This window comes from Lycorma delicatula, chromosome 8, assembly GCF_047948215.1.
Source record: "Lycorma delicatula isolate Av1 chromosome 8, ASM4794821v1, whole genome shotgun sequence".
NCBI lineage: Eukaryota > Metazoa > Arthropoda > Insecta > Hemiptera > Fulgoridae > Lycorma > Lycorma delicatula.
In genome coordinates, this window is record NC_134462.1 from 131,803,784 (window position 1) to 131,829,856 (window position 26,073).

The 26,073-nt window shown below is 32.6% G+C and overlaps 1 protein-coding gene across 1 annotated transcript in view; it reads left to right on the top strand.

The window, feature by feature from the left end:
• LOC142329023 (uncharacterized) overlaps window positions 1–26,073 on the top strand; it is a 92,422-nt gene that overhangs the window by 33,438 nt on the left and 32,911 nt on the right. Inside the window, exons 9-18 of the mRNA XM_075373271.1 lie at window positions 2,107–2,178; window positions 7,838–7,900; window positions 8,517–8,597; window positions 8,920–8,982; window positions 9,600–9,680; window positions 11,214–11,270; window positions 13,473–13,535; window positions 14,180–14,242; window positions 20,966–21,016; window positions 21,745–21,816. Of these exons, the coding sequence (XP_075229386.1) occupies window positions 2,107–2,178; window positions 7,838–7,900; window positions 8,517–8,597; window positions 8,920–8,982; window positions 9,600–9,680; window positions 11,214–11,270; window positions 13,473–13,535; window positions 14,180–14,242; window positions 20,966–21,016; window positions 21,745–21,816 (666 nt within the window). The remainder of the gene's footprint in view (window positions 1–2,106; window positions 2,179–7,837; window positions 7,901–8,516; window positions 8,598–8,919; window positions 8,983–9,599; window positions 9,681–11,213; window positions 11,271–13,472; window positions 13,536–14,179; window positions 14,243–20,965; window positions 21,017–21,744; window positions 21,817–26,073) is intronic.

Consider the following 26,073-nt stretch of genomic DNA (forward strand, 5'->3'; position numbering starts at 1 on the left):
AATGAACACACTTATCGTTTGTTTAATTTTTTTTGTTCCATCATTTTTCAAGATTTTCTAAAAATTGAAGGGGTATTTTGTATGAAACTACATACTTACTTTTTTAAGGTTTTTTTAACAGAAAAAAATTCCCTGTTAACTTTACAGCCTTAACTTGTTTTTCCAATTGTTTACAATAGACCATACAATACATCTTCCTCTCACAATGTACAAATGTGAGCAAGCTTAATTAATTTGATGTAACAAACTTTATGCATACATTGAATCAGTACAGTAAGAAGTAGTTTCTTCTTATAAATTGACAAAACTAAATTATTATAAAATAAATAATACCATGACACAATTTATATCATTATTATGACACAATTATTATATATATTACTAATTTTTCATAATTATATAATAAATTAATAATCTTATAATGCGAAAGATTAAATTCTAATCCAAAAATTATAAATATAGTACAAAAGTAATCAAACATGCATATTTTAAGAATCTGATAAAGATCAGAGACACCTTTGTATGCCTTGCATCTTGATGATTAATGATAATAATATTAGTTTATTTTCTTTACATTACAATGTAATAAGATTTACCATTTATAGATTTGAATGCAATTTTATTTCTGTTTCTAATCATTTATTTTTATTTTTTATTGAGTTGTTTACGTATAGATAATTTCTTAGAATATTTTTTGTTTTAACTATTTTGAAATAGTACAAATTCCAAACCCAACCATAAGCAGGAAGAATCATGATGACAATCATGATTAACTGGATTTTATAATTAAATATTGTGATAAAGCAAATAATATCAGGTAACTGGACTTTTCTTGATAGGTGAACTTCTGTGCTTTCATTCCATGCTCTGTCTTTTTGATTGCAGTTCATAATGGTGAATCCATGTCTCATCATATGTTAGGTAGTGTTAAAAAAAAGCATCACCTTCCAGCCGATAACATTGTTTCAGCTATGTGAACATGCAAAGTCTCCTCTCCTTATTGTGATCTGTCAGTTCTCGTAGAACCCAACTACTGCTTGCTTTACTGTGCTTGAGCTTGTTAGTGCTAATGTTATGATCTCAACCAACACTTATAATTTTTCAGCTATAATCTCAACTGTAAACTGCCTTCTTGGATGAGAGAATCTATGAAAGTATCATCAAGTGGTGGAGTTGAAACTTCAATTGGGCCTCCAGCATGGTGTTCATCAGTCACTGAAGTTCAACTGTCTTGAAAATTTTTTTCCTACGTGAATAAAAATTTCTATGGTTCATACATTTTGTCAATATTTTTGGGTTATATAAATTTTAAAAGGTTTTTGACCTTCAAAAAGCAAAAAATGAATCACTGCATGCTGTTCAATTAATTCACAAAAATCAAGAAAATTCATCATTGTAAAATGAGATTTTGAGGTGATATACAAAACAATTTTACTCAAAGTAAATTGATCAGTACAACTGATCAAAAGTCATCACAGTTATACAATCTTACTGTTCTGAAAGTATCATAACCCTCTTATCAACGTTTTTGCCTTCGTAGCTGTATGAGTGTAATTGTTAAATGATACTGTGTGCATGCATGCGTGTAATATTAAATGAGATATACCACCAAAACACAGTAAATAGATGAATTGTGTGTAAATACCATATTTATTAATATACCACAAATAATTAATATGTAAGTAAATACCATATTAATTCCAAGAATTGATTTTCACAGGATCCTGCATCTTCAGTTGTTATTAAATTCTATAATTACATTACAGCATATTTAATTATAACTTTTTAATTTGTCTAAGAAAAAAAAATTAAAAAATCTTCAAAAAAGAAATTTAGACAAATTATAATTAAATATGTTTTAATGTAATAATAGAATTTAATAACATCTGAAGATGCAGAATCCTGTGAAAATTGATTCTTGAAATTAATATAATAAGTTAAATTTATCTATTTACTGTATTTAAGTGGTTTATATTTCATTTAATATTAAATTTTATTAGCACACTGTTCAGTATATTAATGAATATACAATTATATATGGTTAACATCTATTTTTATAAAAATGTAAACAATTTTATTATACTAATTAGTAAGTTTGTGTTTCAGAAAGTTCAAATATCTGGCAAATATATTGGGCTCATAAGAAAACAGAATCCTCTCCTGAAGAACCAAATACAGGTAAGTTTTAATTCTTACTTCATCTTACTTTTTCACTAAAAATGTATATTTTATAAAACTTTTACATGAAGTATCAGTCTATAATAGTTTCATATTTTAATAAATTTAACTTACATCATTCTGTTTCCATTTTTCTTAGTTTCCCTGTTAACAAGAGAAAAAAAATTAATGAATTTGTCAAGCTGATAAGTAAAAGTTAAAAATAAATTAAGTACAGTTTCCTTTGTGTATTCCACAAAAGAATCTCCTTTTAACATTTTTTTATTGTTATACATTAGCTTTGTTTACTATATTAGCCATGATTTATATCTTATGCACTTGTACGTAGTTAAAAAAAAAAATCATTTGATTGCATTAAAATTAGTGAATTTGAAGGAAAAAAGTAATTTCCTACAGGAATGGTGATCTATTGAAAAAAATGTTGCTTCAATATTTTGTCACTGTATCACTTTTCATTAATGTAAGCAATTTAATTTTTTATTTTTCTGAGCATTACAGGTGGTGAGTGTGTTCTGTATGTGATGGTTTGTTTTATTGGTTGTGAAATTTACACTATATTTAACTTTTTAATGCATGATAGCAGGAGCACAGTGGTGTCATAATGCTATTCCGGTACTGTTTTTTGGAAGAAATAAAAAACTGTTCTTTTATATAAAATTTGTTTTAACTTAGTCAATAAAAAACCTAACCTAAATTATAAAATTCGCATGAAAATATTACTTTGTTTTTGGATATCCATAGCAAAACAATGACAAAATAAGTCGCTAAAAATCTAATTCATTTGATATGAAAAAGATAAGTTTTGCTTTTTATCAATGTAAACATCAAAATGAACGTACATTTTTCATAAGATTGCCTTGATGGCAGGAATGATGAGAGGGATATGTGACATTATTTAAATGGCTGATTTCAAGGTAAACCACAAACAGCCGTTTGACCTTCATACACATGCTATCTATAAATCGATCAGTTCAGTTTTTTTAGCCCATACCTTGTAATAATTTGCTTTCTAAATTAAGCCTTAATGTAGTTATGTTTATAAATTATTTTTTATTATAAATCTTGTCATTCATATACATATTTATATTTAAAATGAAATCTATATGTAAATTCATTAATATATGTAACATCATATAATTAGTGCATGTTGAGTCTTTGGAGACTGATTGACGACAAAGTATGACCTACTTATATAGTAGTACAGAGTCATGAATCTGTCAGGTGCTGTGTGAATTGTATGGAACCAAGTCCAGCCGGCAGGAGCCGAGTGCATGTGAAAAGAGCTGTGTGAACTGTATGGAGCTGCTGAATCACCAGGAGCCAAGTGCATCCAAATGGAGCTGTGTATTTGTCAAGAGCTGTGTGAATCCGACCATAGCCGAGTACAGCTGAATGGAGTTATCCAAAAGATCATTAAATTTTAAAAGAAAATGAATTTTTCTCATAAACAGTGAATTTTAAATAACATGAATGAAACCTGAGTCTAAACATACTGTCCTTCCTTTTTCCTGTTTAGCCTCCGGTAATTATCGTTAAGATAATACTTCAGAGGATGAATGAGGATGATATGTATGAGTGTAAATGTACAGTCTCAGTCTGAGTCTTGTACAGTCTCAGTTCGACCATTTCTGAGTTGTGGTTAATTGAAACTCAACCACCAAAGAATACTGGTATCCACGATCTAGTATTCAAATCCGTGTAAAAATAACTGATTTTACTAGGACTTGAACGCTGAAACTCTTTGACTACCAAATCAGCTGATTTGGGAAGATGCGTTCACTACTAGATTAACCCAGTGGCTTTATACACACTGCCCGCCAAACATCATATGATATATGAATTAAATTATTATAAACGATAACATGAATCATTTGATTTTTTTTTAAACATATGATTTTTGCAATTACAAGTAAGTTTTTGCAACTTACATAAAAGGTATAATTTATAATGAAGTATTTGAATAAATAACAAGTTTAGTTGTATAAATGGACCATAACATATTGTTATAATACAATTGAGTAATTTGCTCTTTACATAATCAACTAATACAAATATGTAATCAGGTTACAAATATTAAAACAATATTTGTAAGTGTGTTCACAGACATTTTATAAAACACAATCAAATAAAATTAAAGAAAACAAGTGTATGAAATATTTAAATTTATAAAAAAATTACAAAAAAGAAAATATATTATTTATTTGGGATTGGTAACAAGCATAATTTATGAAAAGGTCTTCTTAATGGACCATTAATTGTTTACAAATCATCAATTCTTACAAGATTGTCAGAGCCCAGATAAACCTGGGTGACAATTCTGTTTCCAGTGCACGGGTGGAGAATTTTCATTGGTAACTAATACTAAGTCTTGGACACAAGGATTACATGTTGGAAAATGCTATTTATTGCGTTGCTGTAAATAATGTAAATAGTCCTTCGACCATCATCTTAAATAGATTGAACAAATTTTTAGAGTAATTGCCAGCTGCCTAATCAATTTAAATTTAAGTTCTTGGTAATCGGGATCAGGTAAGGAAATGAGTGGATATCCAATAAGAAAGTGTCCCAGTGATAGTAGTTCTGGGTCTCTGTGATCATTTGAAATAAGGAAGATAGTATGGGAGTTGAGACAGGCTTCAATTTGTGTTAAAACTGTATATAATTCTTCAAAATTAAGGATAATTTGTCCTATTACATGATGCATATAATATTTAACGCTTTTGATTGCACTTTCCCATAAACCACCAAAATGGGGTGAAGAGAGAGGAATGAATGACCAAGTAATACAAGGTATTACTAGGTTAGAGAGGCTGGCGCCACTTATCAAGTGGTACCAATCGCCCACGGCTACCAACACCACTTTCAAAATTTCCCGTTTCTTTGAATCACTCTGTACTATTGTAGAATCTGTGTAAATGTATTTTGTCAAACTGTATGTTTAAGGCATTAATTATCTTTAATAATAAATGACTAAGTAGTAAACCACCACAAAGTTCAAGTCTTGGAAGTGTAATTTGTTTTAAGGGTGCCAATTTTGATGTAGAACAAAATAAATTAGAAGAAATTGTATGATTAGTGTATACAGTTCGTATGTAAATACAATAGTCATAGCCCTTTATGGAAGCATTGGGCATCAGAGAATCCATTTATTTTGATAGAATTAGTTCTACTGTAAATATTGGGTTTGATGGAACAATTTATTTTACTGCATTCAATCAAATGCAACTGGTTGTATAAATTGAGCCATTGTGTTAACGTATCGGGTATAGTTTCATCCCAATTAATTTTAAGTTGTGACAATGATTATATAAAATGTTTCTGTGAGAAAACAATAGGACCAATGAGTCCTAAAGGATCAAATATACTTTCTGACAGAATATTTCTTTTAGTGTGTTTTTTTAGATTCATTTGCATGGGTAGTTTGGAAAAGTAGCTTACCTGAGAAATTATTCTATAGAACTGCTGTAGTATGTAAGTTCTGTTTTTGATTTAAAGAAATGGAAGTATTGTGTTCAGAATTAGAAATGATGCTTTTATCAGAAAACCATTTATGGAATGGAAGATCTTATTGTTATAATAATTTAGAAATATCAATTTTTAACTGAATAACTTCATCAGAGTTTTCTGAACCTGTTATGAGATAATCAACATAAAAATTATTTTGAATATACTTACATGCAAGTGGAAATCCATTTTCATTTCCATTTGCAATTTGAATTAAATACCGTGTGGCCAAATATGGTGCACAAGCGGTTCCACACATTACCATACGTAGTATGTGGTGTTTTATCTCCTGATCTAGAAAATCACACCAAAGTATAGACATTGTAAATTGGAATCACTAGATTTAACTAATACTTGATGAAAAATTTTAGCTATGTCAGAAGTAATGATGTAATTGTGGATCTGAATCTAAGCAGTATGGAAATTAGATCTTGTTGTACTACAGGTACAACTAATAGAGTATCGTTGAGGGATAAACCATTAGTGGTTTTTGTTGTTACAGAAACAGTGCACAACTGTGACTGAAAAAAATCACTATATAAACTTAAACAACCGCAACGGAAAAAACAAGAATAAGTTGCCTAGTCCACTTGCTACTCATAAACTGATGGGGTCACAGCGAGAGGTGTGAGATGACATGTCGTGACTTTTTTTCTGTTTAGCCTCCAGAAGCACTGGCAGGTATTACTTCAGAGGATGATATGTATGAGTGTATATGATATGATATGATGAAGTGTAGTCTTGTACAGTCTCAGATCGACCATTTCTGGGATGTGTGGTTAATTGAAACCCAACCACCAAAGAACACCAGTATGCACGATCTAGTATTAAAATCCGTATAAAAGTAATTGACTTTACTAGGATTTGAACCTTAGAACTCTCAACTCTGAAATCAGCTGATTTGTGAAGACACGTTCACTAGTAGACCAACCCGGTGGGTTACACAACAGGCGACTACATAACCCCACCTCTGACCATCATCTATGCAATGAAAATAGAAACAAACAAATGAGTCAACACATTGTATGTATTTTACTGATAAAGGACCGATTTTGAATTTCGATAAGTAGTTTAAGCTAAGAAATGAAAAACATTAGTAATACCTATGTATTAAGTACTTCTGTATAATATGGTTTAGTGTGACTTAGTTGTTATCACCTGAATAATATCATGTGTATGACGCTAACAAAATGTGTATACCAGTTGCATAATAATTATTAATACTTAAAGAAAGTATTTGAACACCAGCTGTTTGTAGTCAGTCAAGAATCAGGAAACTGCCATTCATCAACTGGCACAAAAATGTCATATTGGCAGCTCAGCCATACAATATTTTGTGCAGTGAAGGTTAAATAGGTATCCTGCCTGACTTGGTAGCAGAAAGCAGACAACACACTTTGTGTGTGTGTGTGTGTGTGTGTGTGTGTGTGTGTGTGTGTGTGTGTGTGTGTGTGTGTGTGTGTGTGTGTGTGTGTGTGTGTGTGTGTGTGTGTGTGTTGTAAATAAACCGATTATGCTTACCTTTGTTCCCATCCATTATTTATCTGTCCGCTCTGTGCTAAACGACCTTTTGTAGCAAACTTTTTAATTTTTCCCCAAAATAATTATTTTCTCCTTATAAAAAAAATTGTTCCTAGATTTTCTCCCCAGCCCAACCTCAACTTCCTCTGAACCTCATTCAGGCATTTGGACATATTCTGCATCCTGCTGTATGGAGCCACTGAATCGTCTGGAGCTGAGTGCATCTGAACGGAGCTGTGTATTCGTCAAGAGCTGTGTGAATTCATCCATAGCCGAGTACAGCCAAGCAGAAGACTCTTTAAATTTTGGAAGATCTTTAAAAGTCCTTTTTTAGATGAAGATTGCTGTTTCTCATCAGTAGTGAATTTTAAATAACATGAATGAAACCTGAGAGTCTACACAGTCTGTTTACATGTCTTATTATGTTGACGTATGTTAATAAGTTATCTTTTTTTTTGTTGCTGTGTAGAGAAGATGTGGTAAAATATTAATGCTTGTGATTTGTTTTATGGTGTTATTTACCAGTGTTGACAATGTTTTGTTGCAGAAAGCTTAGGTGCATTATATTTTTCCCATTTATGTTTTTCTTTTTGAAGTTTGGATTTTTTTAAATTGTTCTAAATTTTTGTTTTAGTAGCTTCTAATCTCTGGCAAACAGTTAGAGCTCACAAGGAAACAACTCCAACATATCCTACAGGTAAATATGTCCTGTTGAATTTAACTCTTTCTTGATCAGTATTTTTTCAGATTCTATATTTTAATGGATCCTCAGATTTAAGTACATAGTATATTTACTCTTGACTTTCTTAACAAGTGAAAAATGTAAAAAAAAATAAAAAAACAGGCATCAAGATGGTAAACAAAAGGGATATGGTAGCTATCAATGTTTTCTTTATTTCTGATTAAAGAAATGGTTAGACATAACCTGCCTTTTCTTTTTTTTGTGTAAATGCTGAATTCTGTAACAGTAAAAAAAAAATTTAATTTATCATAACAGACAGTAGTATTAGAGTTAAAAATAAATTAAATACAATTTGCTTTGTGAATTGTACCAAGAAATAGATCGGTTCTTTTTAACATTTTTTATAGTCTATACATCAGCTTTGTTGGTTAGCCTATATTGTCCAAAGATTGCATTTTTATGTGTGTTCTGTGTAGAAAAGATGTGTGGTAAAATATTAATGGTTGTGATTTGTTTTATTGTGTAATTAACCAGTGTTCCTTATGTTTTGTTATGGAAAACTTAGCTGCATTCTATATTTCCATTTTTTTTCTTTTTGAAGTTATTATATTTGTCTGAATTCTTGTTTTAGAAATATCTAGTTTCTGGCAAACAGTATGGGATCACAAGAAAACAACTCCTCCAATATATCCTAAAGGAGAATCAAATACAGGTAATTAAATTATGTCCTGTTGAATTTAACTGTTACTTCATCAATATTTCTTCAGATTTTATAGTTTAGTAGATCATCAGATTTGAGTACATAATTTTTTTACACTTGACCATATTTTCTAGATAACAAGAGAAAGATTTTAAAAAAAAATCACACGCTAGTATATGAAAGCGGTATTGGTGGCTATAAATGTGATTTGTTTTATGATGTTATTTACCAGTGTTGACTATGTTTTGTAGCTTAGGTGTATTATATTTTTCCCATTTATGTTTTTCTTTTTGAAGTTTGGATTTTATTAAATTGTTCTGAATTTTTGTTTTAGTGACTTCTAATCTCTGGCAAACAGTTAGAGCTCACAAGGAAACAACTCCAACATATCCTACAGGTAAATATGTCCTGTTGAATTTAACTCTTTCTTGATCAGTATTTTTTCAGATTCTATATTTTAATGGATCATCAGATTTAAGTACATAGTATATTTACTCTTGACTTTCTTAACAAGTGAAAAATGTAAAAAAAAAATAAAAATCAGGCATCAAGATGGTAAACAAAAGGGATATGGTAGCTATCAATGTTTTCTTTATTTCTGATTAAAGAAATGGTTAGACATAACCTGCCTTTTCTTTTTTTTGTGTAAATGCTGAATTCTGTAACAGTAAAAAAAAAATTTAATTTATCATAACAGACAGTAGTATTAGAGTTAAAAATAAATTAAATACAATTTGCTTTGTGAATTGTACCAAGAAATAGGTCGGTTCTTTTTAACATTTTTTATAGTTTATACATCAGCTTTGATGGTTAGCCAACATTGTCCAAAGATTGCATTGTTATGTGTGTTCTGTGTAGAAAAGATGTGTGGTAAAATATTAATGGTTGTGATTTGTTTTATTGTGTAATTAACCAGTGTTCCTTATGTTTTGTTATGGAAAACTTAGCTGCATTCTACTTTTCCATTTTTTTTTCTTTTTGAAGTTATTATATTTATCTGAATTCTTGTTTTAGTAACATCTAGTTTCTGGCAAACTGTATGGGATCACAAGAAAACAACAACTCCATTATATCCTAAAGGAGAATCAAGTACAGGTAATAAAATTATGTCTTGTTGAATTTAACTGTTACTTCATCAGTATTTCTTCAGATTTTATAGTTTAGTAGATTTAAGTACATAATTAGATTAAGTACATAATTTTATTATATTTGACATAATATTTTCTAGATAACAAGTAAAAGATTTTTTTTAAAAATCACAAGCTAGTATATGAAAGCAGTATTGGTGGCTATAAATGTATTTTTGATTTCTGATTTAAAGAAATGATTGAATTAACCTGCCTTCTCTCTTTTTCTTTATATAAATTCTGAATTCAGTAACAGTAGAAAAAAAGCTGACAACACAGTTGTATGACTTTCAAACACACAGCTAAAACCGCATTTCGAGGAAGTCCTACAACTGTGGGTTGTTTCTGATGCATGGCTTACACATACAATTTAATTTAAAATATTTTTAATTTTATTTAAATATTTAATTTATTTAATTCAATAGTTCTGACTAAAACGAGTGTGCATACTGTATTTAATTCGTGCAGGTGTGGCGGTAATGGCGACAACGGTTAGCACTAACTAAACTGATGTAATTTCACAACTTACGTAGAACAAATTTTGCTTGTACAGTCATCAGACCATTGTAGTCACGAGGCTTAATGCACCAGGTACCGAGTCAACCAGGGGATCAAGTTTACTTTTTTACACTTTAAATATTATTCATTTATTTAATTGTACAACATATCATAAACTAGTTCTGTAGATGACCAAAATTAGCGCAGGGTATCATTTCACTACATTCTGAAGTATTCTTTTTTCATTTCTACCACTCTACCTTGGCCTTCCATCCAGAGGTCCTGGGTTTGAATCCTGGTCAGCCATGACATTTTTCATGTGCTACAAAATTCAATTTCCCATGTACAACTTCTCTGTAAGCTTCTGAGGTAAAACGATTCAACAAAAAATAAATGGCATTGATTTGATTTTTAAGAGTTTGGTGGTAATTTTTTTTTTTTTTACTGAAACTACTTTTACTTAAAATCTTTTTCAATCTTTCTTTAAAAATCTAATGTGACTTTTTTCTGATCTGCTTGATAGAAAAATAAAAACTGTCTGATTCCCCCCCCCCCCCTGTAATTTACTGCTTCTGCTATAGCTATCATATATTATAGTTTAAATAAGGCTTCTTTCTCTATATTTTAATATGTTTTCCTCGGTATTTTAATTACCATTTTCTGTTCTACAGTCCTGTGCCTTTATGAGATGTATTATCATATTGATAGCTATGTTTTATTTAACCTGCTTATTTAAAGACTATTTTTTTATATTTACTTATTAATTATTCACTACATAAGTATCATACAGTTACAGAGAACTTCTACTCATTACTGCTTCTTATTCTAATATTGACATCACTGTGATGCACTTTGCAACTTTTGTTTCTAAAAAAATAATAAAAAGTATTTGAGAGTTTGAAGTATACGACTTACTTAAATAATTTAAAACAATTATAAAAAATTAATTAAAAAAATATTTACCTATGATCAAAGTTGTAAACGTTTTATTTTATTTTTTCAGGTGATGGTCGATTACCTTTAATATGGAGCGGTCATTTTAAGGGTTCACACTTTGAAGGTAAAACATCTATTTAAGCAATTGTAGTATGCATTATGAAACATTAAGCTTGTTTTTAAAGAGATATATTTGATAAAACACTTGATGAGATAATTGATATTTATACTGTATTAATACTTACTGCACTGTTCTTGCGACTTAAAGATTTATTTGAGGAAAAACTTATTTGGAGATTAATGAAATATTATTCATGTGAAGTCGTAGTAAAGCAATTTCATTTTTCCTGATTTTAAGAATTTTATATAAAAATTACTGAATGAGTGATGAATTAATTCATTACAGAGGCTTACAAAGAAGCTTGTACATTCAAATCCGAAAATGGAGATTTGTAGTGTATGAAAAATGCCGTGCCTGATATGGATTCAAACCCAGGACATCCAGATGAAAGGCTGAGATGCTACCACTCCCTCCATGGAGTTGAACAAACATATAGTGTTAAATATATTTAAGATCAGCAAATATAATAGCATTAAGTGTATTTTACAGAATATTATATGTCATTGAATTACATTTAAAAAAGAATTGTCTTAATTTTTTCAATGTGTTGGGCAGTTTTTTGGAACAAATTGCAATTTTGTGTAAAAATAAAATAGTAAGTAGAAGTAGTATGTTTACAAAAATCAGAAAAATCAGTTTGAAAAGGTCATCATCATATTGTAACTTACAGAAAAATGTTTAAATCTTTAAAAAAGTTTATACAGTAAAATATTGAATTTGCATTACTAGGAATGCAACTAATAAATAAAAATAATGTTTTTTCTATGAGTGGTTTGTAATTGTTGACAGTGATTTGTGTACCTCTTCCTGAACTATTTTTCTACACCCAAAATTTTTATTCTTGCTTATTTTTTTTTTTAATAGTATTATGCATTGTCAGTTAAATATGTACATCTTATGCTTAAAAATGTACACATTTTTTTCCCTTAAGATCAATATATAGTTGGCTTCTTATAACGTTTGTTTACCATGTGATAAAAACACTTATTACTTGAGTTTTTAAACACCAAAAATATTATCCTTGTACCAACAAAACAAATGTTGATCGCAACATTCACAATTTTGTACTATAATTCAATCTACTCAAAGTTCTCTTGATTTACTTAAAAATCAAGAAACAGATTCATAAATTAAATAAGCCTCTAATAGAAACATAACATATCTCTCTCTACTCTGGTCTGTTTTCAGGAACGAGGTCAATGCCTACACCCTCCCGTACCACAGATCTATCACTAAGTTCTCCAAACATCCATTCTTATCCTAATAGCAAATACCTCAGCTAACCAGGGTTTGATGCCAAAGCACCTATTTGGGCGAAGTAAGCTTCCAGGCCGGCCCCTAATCCAGGTTACTATTCTATCTACATATAGAATAGCTTCAGACCCCCTCAGCCATCCTCCGCAGGGCTAATAATCTAAAGAAGCCAGCAACTGTGTTCCATTCCTTTTTGTTTTCCTAATTAACTTGCAAATCAAAACCGGAAGTGATCCTCGCAAGCTTTCTACTTTGGTACGTTCAGCTTCATACTTGGGGTAGACATTTAAGACATGGCACACATCATCAGTAGTCCTGCACTCCAGACACAAGCCTGATTTAATCAAACCAAATCTGGCCAACCTATCTCGAAAAGTGCATCATGTCCAGAAAGGAATTGTGTAATGTGCCGATCGAGGAAAATCCACCTAAGAACCTGCGTACTTCTCACATCAGGAAAAAAATACTATGTGTGTAGCGGCCATTGGAGGAATCAGTCCACCTGACCTGTCATAAATGGAAACCTAGCTCATCTATTTCTTTTATGTACTCAGAGGTAAGTTGTTGGCCTGCCTTCTTGGCATCATTACTTGGTGCTCAGTTGCAAGAATATCAATGGTCTTACTACTAGAAATAATAAGAACTGCCTCTTAAAAGACATTCCTGTAGGCATCAGTCACAGATAACAATAGTAGACACTGGGCTCTCAGTAATAACATTTGAACCGCATGCATTCAGAACAAAGAAACAGTTGTTTATTTAACATGAACATTTAGACAAAATTATGATATTATACAAGACTGTTTTAAACATTACATTTAAATAAAGGAAGGCATGTTGTAATAATGTAAATATAAATTATAATTTTAAAAATCACTAATGTTTTTCATGTAGTTTTTAATTGACTGTAGCTGATTTAAATGATAGCTTGATTATGACAATTTTTTTCAGATATGGATAATGAAGCAGATAATTTATCAACAAAAAAGGGTTACACAGTGACTAATGAATTAGGTAAGTATTATATTAACAGATTATCTAATGCACAAAATTATTATTTTCTTTACCTCCATAATGAAATATGATCAGGGTTTATTTAAATGTATTTATTATATAAGATTGGATTGAACTCGTAGATTTAAACAATCAGAATAAAAAAAATGTTTTAATGTTATCTCAAAGAAATTTTGTATTTTAATTAGAATGTTTTATTGTATTATAGTTTTATAAAGAGATTGTAAATGTTTATAAACAATTTTGTTATTATTTAAATGAAGTAATTTATTAACTACCTACTTTATATGTTATAACATGTATAATGTACATGTTATCTTTCTTCTTCTTTTTTCTTTGTTGACTAAAAACATTTTATTTTTGATATTTTTTCTTTTCATTTTTTATACTGTGTACTCGCTTATTAATACAAAAAAACTTGCTTACAAACTGTATATTTTTCTAATGACAGATAAACTTGACTGAATTCAACCAGTAGTTACTGATTCATCACACAAAAGCTGATTGTTCAATAATTCATTTAAAAAAAGAAATCTTATTACAGTAATATAAAATTAAATAATAATTTATATAACCAGTAATGCTTTGCATTATTTTTAATTTAAATAATTCTTAATATTGTAAAAAGTGTTTAATTTTTTCAGATGTGGATAATAAACTTGTTCATTTATCAAAAAAAAGTTATGCATCAACAGAGAATAAATCTGGTAATTATTATTCAAATTTAGAATGTATCTAGTACACAATATTGTTGGTATTGATTTTTTTATCTGTGTAATGAAACATGATTTTTTAAAATATGTTACAATATTGACTGCGTAAAAATTATATGGAAATTGTTCTTCCTGAAGATTTTTTAAAATTAATTGTTCATTAGCAGTGCTACCAATTAATTCAAGTGAAAATGTGCTACAAAACAACTTCAAACATATCTGAAACCACACTATTTCACGTTTTGCGTTAAATAGTGTTTAAAATTAAAAATGAATTGAAGTTATTAACCTTTCTTTATTTTATGTTGGAAATAGTGGAAATTTCAATATACATTACTTTTTATTTCACTTAAGTGCTGTCTATTTTTGCATACACATTCAGTAAGTAGATTCTGAAAATTTTGCATAGCATGGTGCAATGTGTCTCTGGGGTGTTGGCGATTTCCTCTACAATGTATGTTTTGAGCCGAGCAAGCTTTCTCAGTCTAGTCTGGTACAATGCCCTTCAGATGTTACCATAAAAAGAAGTATCAGACTGAAAGGTCTGGAGATTAGGGTGGCTAAGCGATGTTAGCAGTCCTTGAAATTATACAATCCTCAAACAAGTGTCTCACTGCTTCCATAGTCTGTTAGGTAGTGTGTGAGTTTGCTCTGTGCTGTTGAAATCAGGTTTGCTGAAGGACAAGACTTGGAGCCTAGGAGCAAATAATGTCTTTAGCATGTCGACATAACATTAAAGATGGCACAGTTACACCAGAGCTCCCTTCATCTTCAAAGAAGTAAGGACCTATCACCCTATGACACAAAACTGCACATGATACAGTAGTTAATTTGGCGCTGTGTAATGGATGCTGGTTAAGCTGAGCAAGGTTGTTTTGCTCAGTAATGGAGTTAGGCTTATTCACATTATATTAAAAGAAAATGGGCTACGTCTGACATCATTTTCAGTAAAATTAATTTAGACAACAGTTTTTCACAAAACTGCAGACAATACATACATGGTTAGGTTTCAGTTCTTGGACAATTTGAATCTTATAAGGATGAAATTTCAGGTTATGAAGTATCCTTTCCACACTCTGATGCCCAAGCTCCAATGACAAGGCAGTTTTCTGCACCAAACAACGAGGACTGCTTACCGACATTACAGCTCTCACGGTATCAATTTTCCGTGACATCTGCTAATCCAAGAATCTAGATCTGTGATCAATCGTCTGGTCCAAGAGGAACCCATACCTGTCCTCCACCTTTCCTTCCAGGCATCTCTTGTTATGATCACTGCCTCACCTTTCCCCATGCGTTCGAAACGCATCGTTCGCTCCCTGACTTGCAAATCTACGGGCAGGATGGAAGCCAAAACACACGCCGAATCGCCGTCCTATACCCGGATACTACGCCCATTAACGAACGGCGATGTACACTCTGGAGTCTACCCAGATTCCTCTTTATATTAACTGCAGCACCCCAAACCGGGAAAGCGTACAAAATTGTAGACGTGATAGTCGATGTAATCTGCTTCCTTTTTGAGGCCCGCGGGGCCGTCTCATTCGTGAGCAATATATTCAATGCCTTTAGCGTTCTCTTTGCCCCGGAACAGCATTCGACAGTATGCTGAGTGAACTTAAAACCTCTATATGTATTCCCTCCTAAATATTTTTTGTTATTTCTGTATTACAGTGGCTGACCACCCGCTCTAAGGTCAATTCTTTCGATAATGCGTCTGCCAGTTAATGTAGTGAAAATAAATTTCTGCGGGGACAATTCTAGACCATGAGTGTTCATCTAGTCCCCAATCCTGTATTAATTCATCCAAAGCTGTATTCCCCTTTTCCTCTAGCTCCGCCTCGGTCCTGCCACTCACCAGAACGACAAGGTCATCATCGGCATAAACCATTGTCTCGGTATCAGTCGGCATAGGAAGGCCAAGATCTCTGTCGTAAACTAACAGCCATAATAACGGACCCATGACCGACCCCTGCGGTACCCCGCCGAAAACCTGGAATCTTAGGGTTAGGGATTAGCGCTTATGCTCTCGCCCGCATTAAGTTCTTCAATTATGCGGGACGCCAACATTCTTTCCATGGCCTTGTGCATATTATTTATCGAGCAAAGGCCTGTAACCGTATTTACCTCTTTGTTAAAATTTTTGGGTAGAAAGAATTTTGGGTCTAGAATCTTTCTAACATTTGGGAAAGCACCTATGTTCCAGACCATAATTAGCGATATCAGTTATTTCGCATGGGACCCGTGCAACCAGACCCTTCAAAACTGCGACCGGATGCCATCCGGCCCGGGACTCTTTTTATCTCGAAGTTTAAAGATCGCCGTAGTAACTTCGTCCTGCGCAAACCTCTTACGATCGCATTCAACTACCTCGGATAAACCGCTGTCTTCTCGTAAAAATAGTTCTATCTATCTGACGGTTCGCGGTTTTTACGGTGAGGATGGGTAGACGCCTGCCAAATCGCTTCATGGCGATTTGATACGCCTGCCCCCATGGGTTAGCGTCCAATTCTCCAGATAATTCGCGCCACTTTATGATCTTAGATTGGTTGATATCTTCGTTTAAAGTACGCCTTACGTATCTCCGGCGCCGCAGCCTCTGGAGATCTCTCCTCATCTGGGCAATTTTGTCTGTCCACAAATAAACAGGGTGAAATTCTGCCGTAGTCCTGAGGTATCTGTGCAATCTCATGCACGATCAATTCTTGGAGGACCTCTGAAGACAATCTTCTTTCATCACTTAACTTTCTGGCTACCTATTCGACAACTGATATTACCTGTCTCTGTGTAAGGCAGGTAATATATTTGCCTCCGGCAATCGACTGCTTTGAACGTTAGTTCTCAAGAAGACTGGCCAAATGATCTCAAGAACACAGTCTTTTCTTGCAAGAGCCTCCAACTGCATCTGGAGTGGTCCCAGCCACCGTCTAAAATGGTCAAATCTAAAACTGACGCATAACCTCTCGCAACATAGGGAGACATTTCATAATTAATGCAGTCAGCCCAGCCGCCGTCATAAGCGCAGTTAGGACAACACCGCGTCTGTTTGTATAAGGGCTGCCAGCCACGATAGCCTTACTAATTAGATCGCCCATCAATACTATTCCTCGGTGATCTCATTATAACATCTTGCAGACCCCACATATATCTCTCGAACTCTTGAATACCACAGTTAGGGCTGACGTAAGCACCATCAGTAACGCTTCAGACAATTCGACGGCGACTATACCCGGACTTCTTTGAAATATCTGCCAGCCCCACTTACCGCTAATGTTTCGTATGTGACATCTCCGGTCGAGTTCGATCACCACTCACTCTTAGCGGCGATAGACCTATTAGGCTCTGTGGTGACTACAATGTCTGTGCCCAAGCTCCTGGCCAGTTCTCCCACTAGGTCGTGGGAGAGAATATACTTCTGTTGGCGTTAGAAAGTACAACCGTAATCATTTTTATTAGCGGCGCACATCAAGCATTCGGTGTGATGTTCTGTGCTTTTGCAGTGCAAGCATTTTATACCCTCTCCACAGTCTTGGATCTTGTGGCCCTTACCACCACAGTTATAACAAAGATCGACCCGATTGGGCTCCCTACATTCAACGCCTCTGTGACCGGGGCCTTAGCACCGGCAGCAACGGTCACTCTTCTCACGTATATATGATCGGCAATAAACCCAGACGATCTTAATACGCTCACTCACTAACCTAGAGGCCGTGCGGTTTGTAGTAAAGATGGTCGCATTACGTGTGTTCTCATACGCCCGACGCAGTGACGTGACTTGAAAATCTTCTGTTTTTCCTGTAACCTTCTCAATAGTCTCCTTGACCTCCTCTTCGGTAGTATGATCCTCAATGTCTGTTATGTGCACCACCGCAAAATCGTAGGTCTACTTGTAAATCAGCAGCCTTATCACGGAGCGTAGCAGTGAATTGTGCTGCCCTCTCCAGAACCTTTGATCCTTATCTCCAGCTCGTCACTACGGTCCTTCCTCAGTGAAAGAACCTCTCCGGCTTCATCTTTTGTGACAGAGAACTTCATTGTTCTCAGTAAATCGGCATAAGATCTGCCTTGTGCCCTCACGATTACCTTCAGGGGAGGAGTCGATCTCCTAGCGAACGACGAACGCGATCTTGACCGGCTTGCTCTCACAGTAGGGCTGGGAATTACCACTGCCGCTGGTTTATCAATCTTCATATACAAATATACTAAAATATTTTGTATTGCAGTGCCAATAAAGCCTTCAGGCAACACGAATACCGGAAATGTAAACTTAGCTAAGACTCGTCTGATTGACTTTAGGAATATCGTGACTGACTCTCGATTATCTCCGGACGAGCTGTCCGGATATAATCCAATATATTCTGAATTTACTTCTCTGAATCGACTCAGCATCATCCCCCATGAGAGACGAAACTTTGCATACAACATTACCAGACTTATATCTTGAATTGCGAGGCTTATCTTCATCGTTTCTCACAGAACGAGCGAGATCACCAACAAGCATATGTTGCCAGTCTTATCAGCTAAATCCTTCACTTGTCTGACCTTATTAAACAGCCCTGATGACCACCTCCATGGCAATTGGTACAGCAACTCCAAATCCGTCAGATCTCCAGTAAGAACATCACTTACATCAGAAACATTAAATGGCTCTGTTTAGTAGCCTGCTTAATAACCTTCTGTGGCGGGAAGTATTCATTTCAAACCATTAAACAAAACAGTCAATTCCCTCTCTTGTTGAAATATATGTTTGCTCAACCCCATGCCTAAATTTTGATTTAGCACCTCCAGTGCCAAGTCTAACTGGTTCATCAATTCTTTCAGCCCCTCTACAGGGGCCTCCTCTTCTTCAGAAGACACAATTCTGACTCTCTTCTTGTCCTTTATGTCATATAGATAGATTTATATGGGACTTCGGGGTATGATACGCCTCTAGTTTGTTTTTAAGGGCAACGGGAGCCCAAATGCTCTCCAACCACTTGAATTTGAACCAATATTTGTTTTGGTTCTACCTGGCAGCTGATGAGCAGTGTGTCTGCAGGAAGATCCAGTCTAACAAATACATGATGTTTGACTGCCCAGGCTTGGGGGGGCTAGAACACAGGCCAACCTGGATCTTAGAGGTCAAGGGGAAAATTGGCCACTCATACGCGGCTAGTCAATGTGAAGTGAGCCGCATTGTCGGACTGTGTGGGAGTTCCTTGATACTGTTGCTTTTTCAACCAGCATCAGTAGTTTAAGGGATATAAGACTCCTACGCTTGCTGTAGGAAGCTACCCTCAATAAATGGCTGGTCATCAGTCAAACATAGCTCCAAGCATTAAAATATGGTGCATTCAATGACCTAGGCATGGCAGCAAATTGCTATCCTTGATGGAATAAATTTTAATTTATTGACAAGTCATTTATTTTAGTATGTAGATAGGTTGCGCCTATCCATTTTAGTAACATATGACAAGTGAGTGCTGGGACATGTAAGCAAGTGGTGTAGGGCACCACACTTACTCTCATGTAGTTAGGTAAGCTCTAGGAGCTAATTATAATATTGGTTGTTAAGCCATTTTGAGGCACATTAGCCATTTGTGGTATGGACATTCAAAATTATGCTTTAGGGCGACTGAATGGGGTGGTGGTGTGAGAAATTCCAGACAAGCCAATGCCCTTTACGTCAGCTGCTTGGCACTGTGGTGCTCCCATAGCCCTGGACGAGCTTTGATCAGATATATCGCCTATGGCAACGTTTTTCACTTTCAACGGCAACCAGTAAACTCCAAAATATTTTTAAGTGACACCACCATGATCAAATCTCAATTCCTCATATTTTGATACTCCACAAGGAATGGGACGGGGTTCCAAAAAAGGGGAGGCGGTTTTTTTTGGATGTGGCAAGGAAATGTATCTATCTAAAAATAGTGTCGAAAAATTTTGGGGGCCCAAAAAATATTTTTAGGGGGTGTAGAAAATGTATCCCCAAAAAGGGATCAAAAAATTTGGGGGGGCAGGAAGGGGGATCAGGGAGTAGGAAGGGTCCTGGTTCAGATAGAATTGGGGGCGGGGGTTTGGGTCTGGGATGAATAGAAAAGGAGATATAAGGAAAAGAGTGTTCCCTTACAAAATTGTAGCACTTAGAATTACCTCTCACCAGTATAAATTATTGAAAATTTTCTGAATAATTGTTTTCATCTTAGAGAGTGACGACATCACTGTCCTGTAGAACCATGTTGATTTGATTTAGAATATTTCGCTATAAAACTTTAGTCTTATACATGAGCTTATATGGCAAAATAAATTGCAAAATGAAAAATCAAAATCACAGCACAAACCGTAATCCAAATCTCATAAAACTTTGTACACTTGTCCACTATCCTTACCTCAAAAAACCACACTACTTTTCCAATCAAAAATCTGTAAAAAAACAGTCCAAAAACACAAAGGAACACAGAGCAATAGATACTCGCAACCTCTTGGTTTGAGCATCCACTCTCGACTAACATTAGTACCTGTGCCGGTAAACAAAAACTATTGAAAAACATTTCACTTGTTTATATGTGAAAATATTTTTATATCATGGAAAACACCTTTCTTGCCCAGTAGTAGGTAGATATAGATTTAGCTTTTAATTTTTTACTTATTCAGTTCTGGTACTGAATTTTATAGTGCATAGACTTTTTTGTTTTATTTCCATGAATTATCATTTTAAGGTTTAAATTGATGTTTTAGGTGATAAATGGTTCTTAGATTGGATTCACCAGCTAGATGCAACAAAAAAAGGTGATGTATTAATCTATTTTTATTTTATGTAGTTAACTGTAAACATCCGCTTACATATATTGGCTTAAAGAACATCAATCAAAATGAATCAATAAAAAGTCAAATTTAGTTTACGGTCATCATTTATCATAATGTAATATAAGATATGTTTAATTGATATCTATTACTTTTTCTCTTCATTTAGATTTGTTTTAATTAAATATAATATATGTTAAGAATACTACAAAAAAAATACTTCCTTGGACCATTGTTTAATATATAGAGTGTTACTGTTATCATTACTGCCAGCCAGCCAGTTTCTGCAGAATCTAATCAACAAAAACACTGTTTCATTTCTCAGCCTGGTATTCATCACAACATTCATTTTTGAATGCAAAACATAACATGGACTTTGAAATGGCTTCTGGAAAAAATCAGAAATGTTATTGGATTAATCATCATAAATTCTATCATAGATAATAGAGATTTTAATATATATAATTAGCAATTTGTTTAAAAGAATTTTCAGTTGTTATCTTAAGTTGATTTTTGAACTCACTGTTAGTTTGGTTTCTACTTATAAATAACTCTGGATGGCATAGGAAGTTGGTTCCTGGATTAATTTTTACTTCATATCTGCGATTAAACCAGATGAACTTGAAAGATTAAAGTCTATGTTTTAAGTATTAAGAACTGGTTGATGATTTATATATTATGCTTCAATGACAAATTGATTTTTTATATTACAGTTGCGTCAACAAAAAAAATGAATACTACAAGACTACCAAAGAGAAAAACTACCAAAGGATTCAGCCAGACAAGTATTTTACTATTTATTTAATTTTTTTTTAATTTAATATTTTTAATATTAATTTTTGAGTTGTATGTCTACTTTTTTCTTTTGAAAACTGCCATATATATATATATATATATATATACTAGTTTTTACTTAATTCCTAGCCTTATAAGAATTTCTGGCTACAAATAACATTACTTTGCTGAGAAAAATATAGCATTACTGTAATATATTATCATAAAATGTATAGAATTCCTTAGTTGGATTTCAAGATGTGTAGTTGCATTCAATTTTGTATACTTAATTGAAATAACTATCAAAAGTATTCTGATAAAAGTGAATAGTTGGGAATTATTTCATGCTTGGTGTTATATTTACTGTTAGTGTTTGAAACAAAAACACATGAAAGATTCATTGTGCCATTTGATGATGATGCATCTTTATATTCATTGTCTTTATTATTAGATTGGGGTTTATTAGATGACAACTGATCATATGAATTAAGCGGTATTGTTAAATAAATCAAACTAACATAGAACATAGACATATGCTTGCTATTTACGCTCCCATTTTGATCAATTTTGTGTAATATCTATATTTTTTTTGTTTGGCTATCCATTCTTTAAGTTGTTATTTAGATAGTTTTATGTATTTAATCTTTACATTTCTTCTCCCACATACTCCTTTTTATACTAAATTATTTAACTGTAAAAATTATTTTAATATTTAATTATTTAATATTTATTTATATTTATTTTATTATTTAAATTATTTTATTAACTTATTTTTTTGAGTGCACTATTTAATGAAAGGACCTTATCCCACTGCTGACTGTTTTAGTACACTAGCGAATTGTTTAAAAAAAAAATATATATATATATCAAAGACAGAAGTAAAACTTTCCACCAGCAGTACAGAATTTAACAATATTTCTTACCTTATCTTATTGTCTCTCCAATTTTTACATTAAAGCACTTTCAAAGGTTTCCCTCATCGTCAGTCAAAAATTAAAAATAAAAACTATATATATATATATATATATATATATATATATATATATATATATGGTATATTAATAGCAGTTTGAAGAATGATTCTTGCACAAAATTAAATTTTAAAACTTTATTTTTAAATTTATACACAGAAAATTAGCAAATAATTAGAAAATTGTTTGCAGGTCAGAAATGAAAATATACTTTTTGGCAAAAAAAAAATCAAAGTTATGATTCAATTTCATTTTGGAATTCCATGTGTAATGGATCTTTATCAATATTATGTAATTAAATTAAGGATTCCTTATATTACAAGATTTCTTATTAAGCCATACAAAATCAAACCTTGTTTTCCATTATGGTTTCAAAATAAACAGTAAAATTTTAATCTGTTTCATTTATCATTTTATTTATCATTTCGAACCTGTCAGATAATAATAATAATAATCCTTTGATGTAGAGTCGCATCACCAATTAAAGTCATTAGTGACTTTTTAGTCTTGAAAGCACTCAAGTCGACTATACCTGAGACATGTGGTTAATTGAAACCCAATCACCAAAGAAAACTAGTATCCATAATCTAGTATTCAAATCTGAATAAAGTAACTACCTTTATTAGGAATTGAACCTTAGAACTTTGACTTTAAAGTCAGCTGATTTACGATGACGAGTGGGTTGACCAACCCAGTGGGTTGAATCTGTCCGATGAGTCAAAACTTTTTATGAGTTAGAATATTTTTTATGCAAATTTACTCTTCTATAGTGTTTTTATTTGTAAAAATCTTCTGATTGTTTCATCAAAAAAGAATAGTGTGATAGGTAAAATGTTTTAGACTTGGAAGAAGTAGAGTGGTGAAATATGTAGAGCTACTTATTTTACAGTTAATTCTATATGGTATATTGTACAAGTTGATGCGGTCTACATCATGTTTGATGATAAAACTTAAGCCTCTCCAACTATCTGATGGAGAGATGGCATCAGCTGACTGGCCAGCACTTGGATATAAGAAATGGCTTTGTTTCACATTGTAGTCATTGATTACATAAAATACTTCTGATTTAACAGACTCTGTCTGCATTATTACATAAATTTTTTCCTTACGATGATAAAAATGAAAAAATGATTGTTACAAATTACAGTGTATTATATAATAATTAATATATCATAAGAAAATAAAAACTACTGTTGAAAAATTATGTATTAGAAATCATTGTATTAAAAAAAAAATGGGCTTTATGCCAAATTATACTCTGATGTTTAGTTTTTATCAAAGAAAACGTATAGGAATTCTGGCAAATAATTTGTAAAAAGTCCTTTTCAGCTGTTTTTGTGATTGCATAATTTCAAAGTTTGATCATTAATAAATTGTATAAATAATTTGTGATTATGTTTAACAAGAGTTAAATATTAAAAATTAAAAAATCACGACTGCCAAAAAAAACATTGCTTCCGAAAAAAAAAATTCAATCGTGATTTTGTACTAGCATATACCCAATTGAATATTCAAAATCAAAAGACTGGTTGCAAAGAACGAGTGTACCTGATGTATGCAAAAGTTAGTCTTCAACCTACTAACAAATAACCCCATTTAAATTTTGAAAATCAGACGATTGTTTGCAGAGCTATTATAAAAGTACCCCATTGCTCTTCCCAAAACAGCGCCCCAGGGGCACCCTGTTTTTTTACCAGTTGGTGATGTTTGGTCTAGACTCACATGAGGTGCTTTCATTACCTCACCACTAGCCTCACACACAGTCCTCCATGGGAAGCCCATTATTATTTAACAGAAGTCTTTATTCAATAGAGATTTTTTTAAATTTATTTCATTTTATTTTATTTTATTTAACGTAAATCTAATTCTACTGTTTTTGTAATATTATTCATTCAGCTGATTCTAATCATTCAGTTGAAATCCAACTCACAGTGATACAGGCCCACAGTTCACAGATGATTATTTCAATTCATTAAAGTTTGTGCTTCAGTCGGCAAATCGCCACTACTACTTATAAATATTTATTTATATATACACATATTTATACTGCTTATGACTGCTGGTAACGTAAGGACTCCAACACGGGGTGATAAATCTAAATCAGTTAAGCCATTGAGCTGCTACAGTAGAACAAACATACACCCATACAAGCCCATACAAACATACACCCTAATACATTACACTTCTTTTTGGGCAGTTATGTAATAAAAGAAAGAGACTATTAGTTAATATTTAGCAATAAAGTTGTGGCGCAGAGCAGACCGATCGTGGTACGCCAGGCGGCTGCACATGGCTCCCTCCACAACTCTCCTGCTAGAAGCAGTTCGTTGTCAATTAATTTATGGATTATTTAATTTAATTTCTAAGTGTAGATTATTTTTATTTATTTATTATTATGTATTAATAAAAGAAAGGGATTATTTGTTAATATTTAGCAATAAAAAAAGGATTCTTTATTTAGCAGAAGAGAGTCAGCACGCGTATGGCCAGCACATCACGTGATTCGCTCTACGCCAATAGCAGCTGGCAACTAACACAAACGCACACAAGCCAACTCCCTATTATCAATATGATTAGCATTAAAGATTATGTTTCTATTAAAAATTATTAAATTCTACATCTACTCACTCCTTGAGCCTATTTTAAGTATAGAAACACCAAAATGTTCAGAAGAATATTCTCTTCACAATAACATTTCTTTTCTTAAAATTTTCTGTAAAATACTTAATACTCTCGTAAACATAAGGATATGAATACGTTGAGAGTGCAGGGGACAGAGTCCCCTGGCAAGATGGTTGGGCAAGTAAAGTGAGCCCTGATTGGCTAGTAATACACAAGTAAGATGACGCACATCAATAAATAAGAGCAAGAATAAAGAACATGTTTACGTGACCAAACATACTGCCTGTCAGAAAATCATAAAATTTTTTCTTAAATGTATATAAACAATAAATAACAGTAATAATAATTATAAAATAAATTAATAAATTTTACTGCTGTAATTCATTCATTATTGTAGCAGATCTTAAAACAACTATTTTCGATTCAAATAAATTGATACTGATAATGCTATCGATTTAGAATTGTATATATACTTTTTGTGGCCTTTTAGTTACAATTAAACATACTTATATATATATTACACCCTATGACACTGCCTGCAGCATAAGGATTCCAATGCAGAGTCGTACATCTAAATCAGTTATGGTAGAACAAACAAACATACATATATTCACCCTAAAAACATAATATTCCTTTTTGGGCAGTCGAGTAAAAACAGAGTTTTATCTGTTCTTA